Source organism: Phascolarctos cinereus, unplaced genomic scaffold (genome assembly GCF_003287225.1).
Source record: "Phascolarctos cinereus isolate Bilbo 61053 unplaced genomic scaffold, phaCin_HiC Scaffold_3;HRSCAF=262, whole genome shotgun sequence".
Classification (NCBI taxonomy): Eukaryota; Metazoa; Chordata; class Mammalia; order Diprotodontia; family Phascolarctidae; genus Phascolarctos; species Phascolarctos cinereus.
In genome coordinates, this window is record NW_027555736.1 from 245256834 (window position 1) to 245270563 (window position 13730).

Sequence of the window (13730 nt, forward strand, 5' to 3'; positions counted from 1 at the left end):
TTGTAGGACTGTTACTGCCGTTCCTGTGTACCTATCTCCTTTATGGGAGTAGGCCAGGTTGTTGATCCCTTTCCTTTCCTCATGTAGCTTCAAAAGAATGTCTGGGGTATTCCATCTGGTTAGGCTGCCCTGGTTTTCAGATTAAAAAAAATCAACAACAAAACTAGGAACTTTTTTGGTGTCCGCCTAAATTTTGAATATCATGGGCTTTTTGGTATCCTTCTTCTGTTGTCCTTGTCTTTGGGATATGAGCTTTCTGCCCTCCTTCATCCTGTTAAATATTTCAAATACTTTTGTGAGGTTATTTTTTGTGTTGGGCCTGTTTGACGACCAGGACATTTAACAGTAGGTTTTACCTAATACAGAAAGTCCTTTTCCCTTCCCTGTGCCTCTCTATACCCCAGCAAGAATGCCAACAAATTATTGTTCTCCCTTAGCCTTTGGAGTTCACTTACTGCTGATTGATTTAATGTGAAATCCGTTGGTGTATTATTCCTTTGTTACTTCGATCAGCTCCTGGCCAAGGTCACAGCTCTCCAGAGCCATTCTCCTTCATTTAGTGATTGTTATCGATAGGGTACCCTGACCTCTCCCTCACTAGGCTGCTTGGCGTGAGACGGATGACCCCATAGCCGCCATGTCTTGGAGCAGCATCAATGGGAAATGTGTTTTCTTCCCTGTCCGTTTCACAGTGTCTGGACGCTAGCCGCCCCTGGCTCTGCTACTGGATCCTGCACAGCTTGGAGCTGCTCGATGAGCCCCTTCCTGAGTCGGTGGCTTCAGAGTGAGTTTGGCTTTAGTCTTCTTCAGTTTAGCTTTTGGGCTCTCTTCTTAATTTTGTGTGAATTTTTTTTTATGTGAAGAGTCAGGAGATTACAGAAGACAATTTTGCCTTCTCCTTGATATTTAGGAACTTTCTAAAGTTCTCCTCCTTTTCAAAGGCCCAACGTGAACTTTTAGGTATTCCAAAACTTAGGAATCCACTAGGAGGGTTTTTGGCTTATTCTGTGGCCTAATCTGTCGATCAGCTCGTGGTCTTTAAGAAGTAAATTGGTCATCAGCTCTGATCATTTAAGTATAAAACCATGATCTTGGTAGAAAATGGGTAATGAGTTTCAGTTACTGGTAGTATTCAAGTAGGGACTCATAGGATAGGATCATCTCTATAAGGGATATTATAATGGAGATTATTACTATATGAAAGGAGATTGAACTGTGTGACCTTTAAAATGTTCAGATTCTCTGGTTCTAGGGTTTGTATCCAAGCCTGCCTTCTTTGGGGAAGCTCTGCTAACTCCTAGTGAGCAGATCCTTTACTCTTCCATAAGTATAGTCTGTCCCTACAATATCTTTCACTTTAGGAAAGTGGCAGTAACCTTTCTGGTAACTATATTTGATAGTACCCAGTGGTCAGATCCCTCTGGAACAGGCCCTTTATTCATGATTTCCTTAAATGTTCCAGTGCACAATTGGAGACTTAAGAATTTGTGAATTTTCCTTAGTGTTTTGTGCTGATGGTGTTCTGCGTTTGATACTTTTTATTAGAACATTCCCACTGTTAAAAAATGAGTTCTGCAGTCTTGGGAGGTTTATTTTGATTTTTATTCCTAATAACAAGCTGACTCAGGAATTGTATTTGGTGCTTGCTTGTATTGAGCATAGTGAGAAATCATACTTTCCTTTGAGGAAGATTAGTTGTGGTTTTATGGAGTGTTACAGCTGGCGAGGGATCTTTGGTGTCATCTAGTCCAATGTGCACTCTTTAAGACTCTGAGTTATAGGACTCAGGAATGGAAAGGCTCTCTAGCCAGGTTGATTTTTATGCATCAAGTGGAGGCAGCTGTGCCAGGATACATGGAGTCCAGCCGGTGCCCTGGCCTAGGTCACATTGTCACGCCACAAGAACAGAACTGCACATTGTCTCATTCATTCTTTCTCAACAATAACCTCCCATTCTTGCTTTCCTGGGTGTAGGGTGTCTTGTGATGAATGCGGATGGTGGGGATAGTAAGGAATTGCACTTTGAACAAAGTAGGGGGGAGGAGGGGGAGTAAAACAATCTACATTGTCTCCATCATCATGAGGATGCTATGAGCCAAATTTCTCTTAACAGTGGAAGTGGAGTTGGCAGAACTTCTGAAATAACAAGGATTTATTTGTCAAAATAAATGCCTGTGTACTTTTAAAATATCAATTGGGGTATGTGAATGACATGATTTCTTTCATTTTTGCTTTTTTTTTTTTTTTTTGGTGAGGCAGTCGGTGTTAAGTGACTTTCCCAGGGTCACACAGCTAGTAAGTGACAAGTGTCTGAGGCCAGATTTGAACTTAGGTCCTCTTGACTCCAAGGCCGGAGCTCTATCCACAGCACCACCTAGCTGCCCCAACATTATTTCTTTCAAATGCCAGTGAAGCACTATAGGGGAACATGCTAATCTCTATATGAAATTTTAAAAAAAACCCCAGCAAAATGCAGTTATCAGACTTTGGTGTGAATTTCACATGGAGTGAGTCAGACCAGAGTAGGATGTGGCTTGAGCTAAGGAGATAAAAAGAGGAGGAAGAGCTATTGTAATAGAAAAGTTCAGGTATAAATTAGATCTGAACATTTTTTCCTAGATGGCATACTTAGTGTTCTATAATTGTGCAAAGTACTGGGCTTCTCCTAGGGAATAAAGTAGTAGAAGTTTTCCTTTGGGTTGTTTCTGTGTCTCAGCCCAACTAGAGTGATAGTAACATTAGCCACCTAGTTGAATTCCAAGCCATTTTATGTTTGGCATCTGGGAATTGCTACTCCATAACTTCCTCGTTAACCTTAGATTTATATACGGCTCTTCTGAATGAAAATTACAGACTTACTAAGACTTGTATAATCTTTTCAATAATGCATTTTGTTTTGTGCCTGGCAGGGAATTACATGATCTATAGTAATTCTAGCTAGTGAGCTAGGTATACATCATCCTGACTGCCTGATCTGGGAAATTGTGTATGCGTGTGTGTATATGTGTGTAAAACAATTATTCTTTCCTCATAACTACCTCTTTATTTTAATTAGAGAGCAAGAATTTGTGATTTTGTATATGAGGAAAATGTATAGCAAAGAATTCTTACTTTAGTTTTTATTTCAGGTGAATAGTATTGGAATTGGGCTAAGATTTTAGCCATTGGAAAGTAGCTTTTATTTGTAGGATTTTGTTCCTGCCAGAAATAATATTTTCCCTCTTAATTTTACTTCTGTTACTTTTTAAGAACAACGTGAGTTCCCTCTGGTGGTCAGCATTGTTCTTGCCAGGTCTTCTGTCTGGGGAACAAAGATAACAGGACTTACTAGTAGATAAAAGCATACGTGCCCTACGTTTCAGGGGGAATGTGATCAAGTCATCATGATTTTTTAAAAATCAATTTATTTTTAGTTTTCAGCATTAACTTCCATAAACTTTTGAGTTTTCAATTTTCTCCCCCTTCTTCTTTACCTCCCTCCCCAGGATGGCGCGCAATCTGATGTAGGCTATACATATACATTCCTATTAAACATATTTTCACGTTAGTCGTATTGTAAAGAAGAATTAGAACCAATAGGAGGAACCACAAGAAAGAAGAAACAAAACAAAACAGAAGAAAAGAGCAAGTAGTATGCTTCAATCTGCATTCAGACTCCGTAGTTCTTTCCCCGGATATGGATAGCATTTTCCACCATGAGATTTTTGGACATGTCTTAGATCCTTGCATTGCTGAGAAGAGCGAAGTCTGTCAAAGTTAATCATCACACAGTGTGGCTGTTACTATGTACCATGTTCTCTTGGTTCTGCTTACTTCACACCATATCAGTCCATATAAGTTTTTCCAGGTTTTTCTGGAGTCAGCCTGCTCATCATTTCTTACAGCACAATAGTATTCCATTACATTCACATACCACAACTTGTTCAGCCACTCCCCAATGGATGGGCATCCTCTCAATTTCCAGTTCTTTGCCACCACAAAAAGAGCTGCTATAAATATTTTTGTGCATATAGGTCCTTTTCCCATTTGTATGATCTCTTTGGGATACGGCCCTACAAGTGGTATTGCTGGGTCAAAGGGTATGCACATTTTTATAGCCCTTTGGGCATAGTTCCAAATTGCTCTCCAAAATGGTTGGTTCGTTTCACAACTCTACCAACAATGAATTAGTTTCCTGTTTTCCCACATCTTCTCTAACATTTATCATTTTCCTGTTTTGTCATATTAACCAATCTGATAAGTGTGAGGTGATACCTCAGAGTTATTTTGATTTGCATTTCTCTAATCAATAGTGATTTAGAGCATTTTTTCATGTGACTATAGATGACTTTAATTTCTTCATCTGGGAACTGCCTGTTCATGTTTGACCATTTATCAATTGGGAAATGACTTGTATTCTTGTAAATTTGACTTAGTTCCCTATGTATTTTACAAATAAGGCCTTTATCAGAGACACTGGTTGTAAAAATTCTTCCCCAGTTTTCTGCTTCCCTCCTAATCTTGTTTGCACTGGCTTTGTTTTGTGCAAAAACTTTTCAATTTAATATAATCAAAATTATCCATTTTGTATTTCATAATGTTCTCTATCTCTTATTTGGTCATAAATTCTTCCCTTTTCCTTAAATCTGACAGGCAAACTATTCCTTGTTTTCCCTGTTTGCTTATAGTATCACCCTTTATATCTAAATCGTGTACCCATTTTAACTTTATTTTGGTATGTGTTGCAAGATTTTGGTCTCTGCCTAGTTTCTGCCATACTCTTTTCCAGTTTTCCCAGCAGTTTTTGTCCAATAATAAGTTCTTATCCTAGAAGCTGGGGTCTTTGGGTTTATCAAACAGTAGATTACTGTAGTCATTGACTTCTGTGTCTTGTGTACCTCACCTATTCCACTGATCCACCACTCTATTTCTTAGCCAGTAGCAAGTAGTTTTGATGATTGCTGCTTTATAATACAATTTAAGATCTGGTATGGCTAGGCCACCTTCCCCTGCATTTCTTTTCATTAGTTCCCTTGATATTCTCGTCCTTTTGTTCTTGTGGATGAATCTTGTTATTATTTTTTTCTAGCTCTGTAAAATAATTTTTTTGGTAGTTTGATCGGTATGACACTGAATACATAAATTAATTTGGGTAGAATTATGATTTGTACTATGTTAGCTCAGCCTACCCATGAGCAACTGATGTTTTTCCAGTTATTTAGATCTGACTTTATTTGTATGGAAAGTGTTTTGTGGGGGCAGCTAGGTGGCGCAGTGGATAGAGCACCAGCCCTGGATTCAGGAGGACCTGAGTTCAGATTTGGCCTCAGATGCGTAACACGTACTAGCTGTGTGACCCTGGGCAAGTCCACTTAACTCCATTGCCTAACCAAAAAAAAAGAAAGCGTCTTCTAATTGTGTTCATATAGTTCCTGGGTTTGTTTCAGCAGGTAGACGCCTAAATATTTTATAATGTCTACGGTAACTTTAAATGGGATTTCTCTTTCTATCTCTTGCTGTTGGGCTTTGTTAGTAATATATAGAAGTACTGATCATTTATGTGGGTCCTGCACCTTTGCTAAAGTTGTTTATTATTTCTCTAAAATTCTGTGAGTCTATCCTCATGTCATCTGCAAAGAGTGGTAGCTTTGTTTCTTCTTTGCCTATTCTAATAGCTTCGATTTCTTTTTCTTCTCTCATTCAGTCGTAATGTTTTTATATATATTGTTGTTTAGTTGTTCCAGTTGTATCTGACTCTTCATGACCCCAGTTGGGGTTTTCTTGGCAGACATTTCCTTTTCCAGTTCGTTTTACTGATGAGGAAACTGAGGTAAACAAGGTTAAGTGACTTTCCCAGGGTCACACAGCTAGTAAGCGTCTGAGGTCAGATTTGAACTCTGGTCTTGCTGACTCCAGGCCCAGCACACTGTCTGTTGTTCCACGCGACCCCTCTTATGTGTATGATACAGAATTACTCACATTTGATTTTCTTCATCATTTGGTCATTAAAGGAACCTTGGTGACATTGGACTACTGTTGCCGGTTGTGTAATAGTGTCCCTGTGCTGAGGTAGTCTTGGCGTAAAGAACTGTTGTCTAAAACCCAGTCAGTCACAAGCATTTCTAAGCACCTACTGTGTGCCGGGCACTGTGCCAAGTACCAGCGATGCAAAGAGAAGGTAAAAGACTTTCTCTGCTCTTCAGCAGCTCATGGTCTAAGAGTGCAGGGGTGGGGAACCCGGGGCCTTGAGGCCACACGTGGCCCTCCGGCTCCTCAAGCGAGGCCCTTTGACTGAATCCAGACTTCACAGAACAGATCCTTTCATGAGGCCAGGTTGGGCACAAATAGTCCATGGGAACATTTGGGGTGGATTCTCTACATTTGTGCATCTCGACTTTCTTTTGAGCTGCTTCAGTTCTGCTTTGCTCGTAGAGCCCGGCAGTTCTGTGATGAGGGCACGCCATGCTAGGTGGTCCTGTGCCGGTGTCTCCCATATCATACAGTCAATTCCGAAGTTCTTAAGAGAGACTTTGAGGGTGTCTTTGTATTGCTTCTTCTCACCATCGTGTGAGCACTTGCCCTGTGTGAGTTCTCCATAAAATAGTCTCTTAGGCAAGTATACATTTGGCATTCGAACAATGTGGCCAGCCCATCGGAGTTGTGCTCTTTGCAGTAGAGTTTGAATGCTTGGCATTTTAGTTCGAGAAAGGACCTCAGTGTCTGGTATCTTATCCTGCCAGGTGGTCTTCAGAATCTTCCTAAGACAGTTCAAATGGAAGTGATTCAGTTTCCTGGCATGGTGCTGGTATAGACTGTCCAGGTTTCACAGGCATATAATAATGAGGTCAGCACAATGGCTCTATAGACCTTCAGTTTGGTGGTCAGTTTTAATACCTCTTCTCTCCTACACTTTCCTTTGGAGCCTCCCAGACACTGAGCTAGCTCTGGCAATGTGTGCATCAACCTCATTATCAATGTGTACATCTCTAGAAAAAATGCTTCCAAGGTAGGTGAAGTTATCTACAGCATTCAGAACTTCTCCATTTTGTGTAACCAGTGGTTCCACGTATAGGTGTTGTGGTGTTTTCTTGGTGTTAATTGTTAGACCAAAATTAACACAAGCAGCAGAGAAACGATCCATACTTCATTGCACCTCAGCTTCAGAGACTGCATTGAGTGCACAATCATCTGCAAATACAAAACCATGTACCAACACTTCCTCCACTTTAGTCTTGGCTTGTAGCCTTTTCAATTTGAAGAATTGAACTTCAGTGTTGACTTTGATGTGGTAGCTGACTTTGATGCCGTGTGCATCCTCATTGAAGGCATTTGACAAGGCTGAAAACATCATGCTAAAAAGCGTGGGAGCACACACAGAGCCTTATGCTAACTGGAAAGCGCGAGAGTGTCATCCATTATCTAGAACTTGTGCAAGCATATCATCATGAAATTAATGTACAATACTGATGAACTTCTCTGGGCAACCAAATTTTGAAATGATTTTCAATAACCCCTCACACCTGGCAGTATCAAAGGCCTTGGTCAGATCTACAAACATTGTGTACAGACCTCCGTTCTGATCTTGGCATTTCTCCTGGAGTTGTCAGTCAGCAAACATCGTATTGACCATTCCTCTGCCCTTACTGAAGCCACATTGGCTCTCAGGTAGATGCCTGTCTTCCAGGTGAAGGATCAGCCTATTAAGGGAGACTCTGGCAAGAATCTTGCCAGCAGTGACTAAGAGGGAGATTCTCCCATGATTGTCAGAGGACAATCTATTTCCTTCACCTTTATAGAGATGGACAGTGGAGGTGTCCTTGAACTCCTGGAGGATAACCTCCTCTTGCCATGTAACCTGGAAAATTTCAGTCAACTTCTGTATAAGTTGTAAAACATTTTTATGCTGATAGTAACAATCCAGATCACTTTCATGATGCCCTGAAGGCTACATATGAATCAAAGACCTATGGTGTCTCAAATACTCAGTGCTGATGGAACCATATTGATTAATGATAAGGACATGAACCTAGAGAGATGGGCTGAACACTTCCATAGTGTTCTTGACAATCCATCATTGATCAATGCTGAAGCCATTGCCTGTTTACCTCAGGTTGAAGTCAGTCCCTCCCTAGCTGAAGTTCCAGTTGAAGAAGAGGTTTTAAATGCCATTAGGCTCCTTTCTTGTGGCAAAGCCCCTGGTGCTGATTCTATTGGAGATTAAGTTAAGTTAAAGAGCTTTGACCTGTTTGACTGCTTGTTAATGAAGTTTTGGTCACAGGCATCCCTTGGAGACAACTCAGTTACAGAAGGATTGTGACATATGTTTGTGGAGGGAGAATTCTCACTAACAAGACTGTAGATCCCTCAAGTATAGTAAGAGATAAAGAATTCAAGAATTTTAAATGTGTAAATGTTTCTCAAGTTGAGTAAAAATTTTAAATTCTTGTTTACATGCCCATTCAAATCAACAAAAGTCAAAGCATGTAGCAGTTCTCCAAATGGAATCCTAATTGTCACATCTAATAGGATAATAGATAACATTTATATAATGCCTTTAAGTTTTGCATAGTACTTTACAAATACTATCTCTTTTTATCCTCACAATAACCCTGGAATATAGGTGCTATTATCCCATTTTATAGATAAGGAAACTGAGGCAGACAGCAGCTAAGTGAGTTGGCCAAGTGTCAGTGTCTGAGCAGCAAGCATGTCAGTAACAGAATAAGAGTGAGTCAGTCCCAGAATCATGGAGAGAGATCCAAGAATGGCTAAAGAGTAGCTATCTTTGTGAAAGATCCTTATTTCAGTAATATGAGTGATTTGATGTCACATTTAATTGGTATAAGGATGTCTTGAGAGAGTCATTATGAATTTGTTTATTTTTAGTTTTCAACATTCACTTCCACAAGTTTTTGAGTTCCAAATTTTCACCCTATCTCCCCCTCCCCCCACCCCAAGATGCATGCATTCTGAATATCCCTTCCTAGTCTGTCCTCTCTTCTGTCTCTCTCCCCTTCTCTTATCCCCTTCCCCTTCTATTTTCCTGTAGGGCAGGATAGACTTCTGTACCCCATTTCCTGTATTTCTTATTTCCCAGTAGCATGTGAAAACATTTTTTTTAAAACATGTTTTTAAAACTTTAGGTTTCAAATTTTCTGTCTTCCTCCCTCCCCACCCACCCTCATTGAAAAGGCAAGCAACTCAATATAGGTTGTACATGTGCAGTTATGCAAAACACGTCCATAGTAGACATGTTGTGAAAAACTAACTCTATTTCCCTTAATCCTATCCTGCCCTCCCATTTATTCTATTCTTTCTTTTGACCCTGTCCCTCCTCAGAAGTATTTACTTCTGATTACCCCTTTCCCAATCTGCCCTCCTCTCTATCATCCCCCTGCTCTCTTGTCCCCTTCTCCCCCTATTTTCCTGTAGGGTAAGACAGATTTCCATACCCAATTGAATGTGTATGTTATTCCCTCCTTAAGCCAAATCCTATGAGAATAAGATTCACTCATTCCCTCTCACCTTCCCCTGTTTCCCTCCACTGTAAGAGACTTTTCTTTTCTGTTTTTTTTGTGAGATAATTTACCCCATTCTACCTCTCCCTTTCTTCTTCTCTGAGTATAATCCTCTCTCATCCCTTAATTTTATTCTCCAGATATGACCCCTTAATCTTCAACTCACCCTGTGCCCTCTATCTATCTATCTACATATACATACATATAATTTTTTTCCTCCAACTACCCTAATACTGACAAAGGTCTCATGAGTTATAAATATCATCTTTCCATGCAGGAATGTAAACAGTTCAATCTTAATAAGTCTCTTATGATTTCTCTTTCCTGTTTACCTCTTCATGTTCCACTTGAGTCCTGTATTTGAAAGTCAAATTTTCTATTCAGCTCTGGTCTTTTCATCAAGAATGCTTGAAAGTCCTCTATTTCACTGAATGACCATTTTTTCCCCTGAAGGATTATACTCAGTTTTGCTGGGTAGGTGATTCTTGGTTGTAATCCTATCTCCTTTGCCCTCCAGAATATTATATTCCATGCCCTGCAGTCCTTTAATGTAGAAGCTGCTAAATCTTGTGTTATCCTGATTGTGTTTCCACAGTACTTGAACTGTTTCCTTCTGGCAGCTTGTAATATTTTCTCCTTGACCTGGGAACTCTGGAATTTGGCTATAATATTCCTAGGAGTTTTCCTTTGGGGATCTCTTTCAGGAGGAGATCTGTGGATTCTTTCAATTTCTATTTTGCCCTCTGGTTCTACTATATCAGGGCAGTTTTCCTTGATAATTTCTTGAAAGATGATGTCTAGGCTCTTTTTTTGATCATGGCTTTCAGATAGTCCAATAATTTTTAAATTCTCTCTCCTGGATCTATTTTCCAGGTCAGTTGTTTTTCCAATGAGATATTTCACATTGTTTTCTAATTTTTCATTCTTTTGGATTTTTCTACTGTGTTTGATTTCTCATAAAGTCACTGTCTTCCAATTGCTCTATTCTAATTTTTAAGGAAGTATTTTCTTCAGTAATCTTTTGGACTTCCTTTTCCATTTGGCCAATTTTCTTTTTAGGGCATTTTTCTCCTCATTGGCTTTTTGGACCTCTTTTGCCATTTGGGTTAGGCTATTTTTTAAGGTGTTATTTTCTTCAGTATTTTTTTGGGTCTCCTTTAGCAAGCTGTTGACTTGTTTTTCATGATTTTCTTGCATCACTCTCATTTCTCTTCCCAGTTTTTCCTCTACTTCCCTTACTTGCTTCTCAAAATCCCTTTTGAGCTCTTCCAAGCCTGGGACTGATTCATATTTTTCTTGGAGGCTTTGGATGTAGGAGCTTTGACTTTGTTGTCTTCTTCTGGTTGTATATTTTGATCTTCTTTTTCACCAAAGTAAGATAATATAGTCTGACTCTTTTTGCGCTGCTTGCTCATGATCCAGCCAATTACTTGAGTTTTAAACTCTTTGTTAAGTAGTAAATCTGCTTCCAATGTGGAGAATGTACTGTCCCAAGCTTTGGGGGTTTGTACAGCTGTTTTCAGAGATACCTCTGGGGACCTGTAAATTTTCAGTTCTTCCAAGGTGGTATGATAAGGGGCGAGGTGTTTACTGCTTTCCTGGCCTGTGACTATAAGTACTCCTTTCTGTCCTGTAACTGTGAGGAGGGGCTCCTCTCCACAATCACTACAAGCTCCACCAGGCCAGCGCTCCTCCTCACCCCAGCACCGCCGCCCAGAACTGTGACCCAGATCCAAACACGGGCAAAGCAGGAGATTCCTGCCTCAGCACTGGCAAAGAGATCCTTGCAATCCCCTCTCTGATCAGCCACTGGATTCCCCCTCAGTCTGTGGGCTGGAAGCTCGGGAGGCAGCTGGCCCCCCAGCGCCAGGCTCTTGGGGAATGGAGCTGAAACCCCGCCTTCCTTTCTCAGCACCAACAGAAACAGACTTTTCCCACTGACCTTCTAAGTTGTCTTTGGTGTTGGTGGATTGAGGAGTCTGGAAACCTTCACAGCTGCCTGCGATTCAGTCCTCTGAGGCCTGCTCCAGGTTTGTGGCGGCCTGCATGCCCATGCCTCGCTGCGCTCCCAGCCCGGCACAATACACCTTTCTGATCAATCATTCAGGTTGTCTTGGGCTGGAAATTTGTTTCACTCTGTCTTTTTGTGGGTTCTGCTGCTTCAGAATTTGTTTAGAGCCATTTTTTAATGAGTATTTGGAGGGGTTTGGAGAAGAGCTCAAGCAAGTCACTGCTTTCACTCTGCCATCTTGGCTCCGCCTCCCGAGAGTCAGTATGTAGAGAGATTAAGGTATCTTAATTTTTCTTGAAATTTTGTTTTATATTTAACAAATTATCCCATTTCATATCAATCCCACTAATTCTTTTATTTTTATTAGTAGTTTTGAGTAATAACTTTAATTGGATTATTTCAGCATGCTAATCTAAAATCTGCCATTCATCTCTGTGGCTCTAATCTATTCCTTTTGGGTTTTCTGCATCACTAAGATTATGGATGTTAGATCCAGATACAGTACTGCACAACTTGCATCATGTACACTTATACCACAACCACCCTTGTTGAGACCTTCATCACCTCTTGCCTGGGCTATTATAATAGTGTCCTAAGTTCTTCACATAGCTGCCAAATAGTTGTTGGATCAAATATAAATTCCTGTTTGGCATTTAAAACCCTTCACAATCTGACCCTGTGCTACATTCCCAGGTTTGTTATATATTATTCCCCTTCATACACACTACAGTTTAGCCAACCTGGTCTTTGAGTTATTCTTTGGGCACAGAATTCCATTTCTCATCCTGTGCCATGCCTTTCCCTGTATGGAATGTACTCTTACTTACCGTCTCCTCTTGTAATCAAGATTCCTTCAAAATTCATCTTACGTGCCACCTTATTTGTAAATCCTTTCCTGATCACCCCATCAACTAATACCTTTCCCCAAAAATTATCTTGTATCTATTTTACAGCTATCTATGGGTTGCTTGCTCTCACTAGATTATAAGCTTCTTTTTTAAAAAAAATTAAATTTTATTTTTTTAATCAGTGAAAATCTTTCTTTTTTCCGCTATTTACCCACTCTAATTGAGAATGAAAGACAGAACACTGTTACAAATATGTGTAGTTAAATAAAACAAATTCCAGCATTGGCTATGGAAAAAAATGCCTCCGACTGCACTCTGAGTCCATCACCTCTCAGTCAGGGTGTAGGAAGCAAATTTCAACATGACTCCTCTGGGGTAGTGGTTGGTATTTTTGTAGATTGAAGTTCTTCCCAAGTCTTTCAGAGTTGTTTCTATTTCAGACTGTAAGCTTCTTGAGGACAAGTAGTTTTTTTTCTTTTTTTTTTGTCTTTATATTCCCCAGAATCTAGATCAGTAGCTGACATACAGTAGATGCTTAATAAATGTTGTTTATTCATTGACTGATTGGTCTCCCTGCCTTTAGTCCTTCTTTCCATCTTCTATAAAGTGGCCAAATTACTCTTATTAAATCACAGATATGGCCATTTCATTCCCATACTGGATAAGTTTAAGTGGCTTTTTATTGGGTCTGTGATAAAATACTAACTCCTCTGCCATTTCAGACCCACCTTAGCCTTGCTCTAGTATGTCCTTCTAGGCTGATTATGCAATAGAGTCCATTACGCACGCAGTGTTCCAGCCAGACCTACCTACTTGCTTCCCTTTCTCCATGACATTTTAATCACCATTCATTTTAAAAGTACTTTACTATATGCCAGACCCTTTGCTGGGGTCTGGGAAGACAAACACAAGAAGACAGTCCTTGCCATCAAAGAGTTTGTGTCCTATTGGGAAAGATGCAATCACAAATTCAAAGTAATTGGGAAGGGACAACTAATTACTAGGAAAATCAGGAAAGGAGGTAGAGCTTTAGCTGAGCTTTGAATGAAGTTCATCTTTCTAAGGGGCATAGTTGCAGAAGGAGAACATTTCAGTCAATCCAATAAACATTTATTAAGTGCCTACTATATTCTAGGCACTGTGTTAAGCACTAGTGATACAAAAAAGAGGCAAAAGACATTTCCTGCCCTCGAGTTTACTGTCCAATGAGGGAGACAACATGCAAAGAAATATATATATATATATATATATAACTTGCTTTGTATTAACCTACCCTCAGTCCCCCTACTTTTGCTCCTCTCAGCCCTCTGACTTATGATCTCAGTCAACTGAAATTATTCTTTCCAAAGTTATCAGTGATCTCATAATTGCCAA

General features: G+C 40.0%; 1 protein-coding gene across 1 annotated transcript in view; it reads left to right on the forward strand.

Annotated features, from left to right (window-relative positions):
* Positions 1-13730, forward strand: part of FNTB (farnesyltransferase, CAAX box, subunit beta) — a 109633-nt gene that overhangs the window by 41325 nt on the left and 54578 nt on the right. The window contains exon 4 of the mRNA XM_021004659.2: positions 693-784. Within this exon, the coding sequence (XP_020860318.1) occupies positions 693-784 (92 nt within the window). The remainder of the gene's footprint in view (positions 1-692; positions 785-13730) is intronic.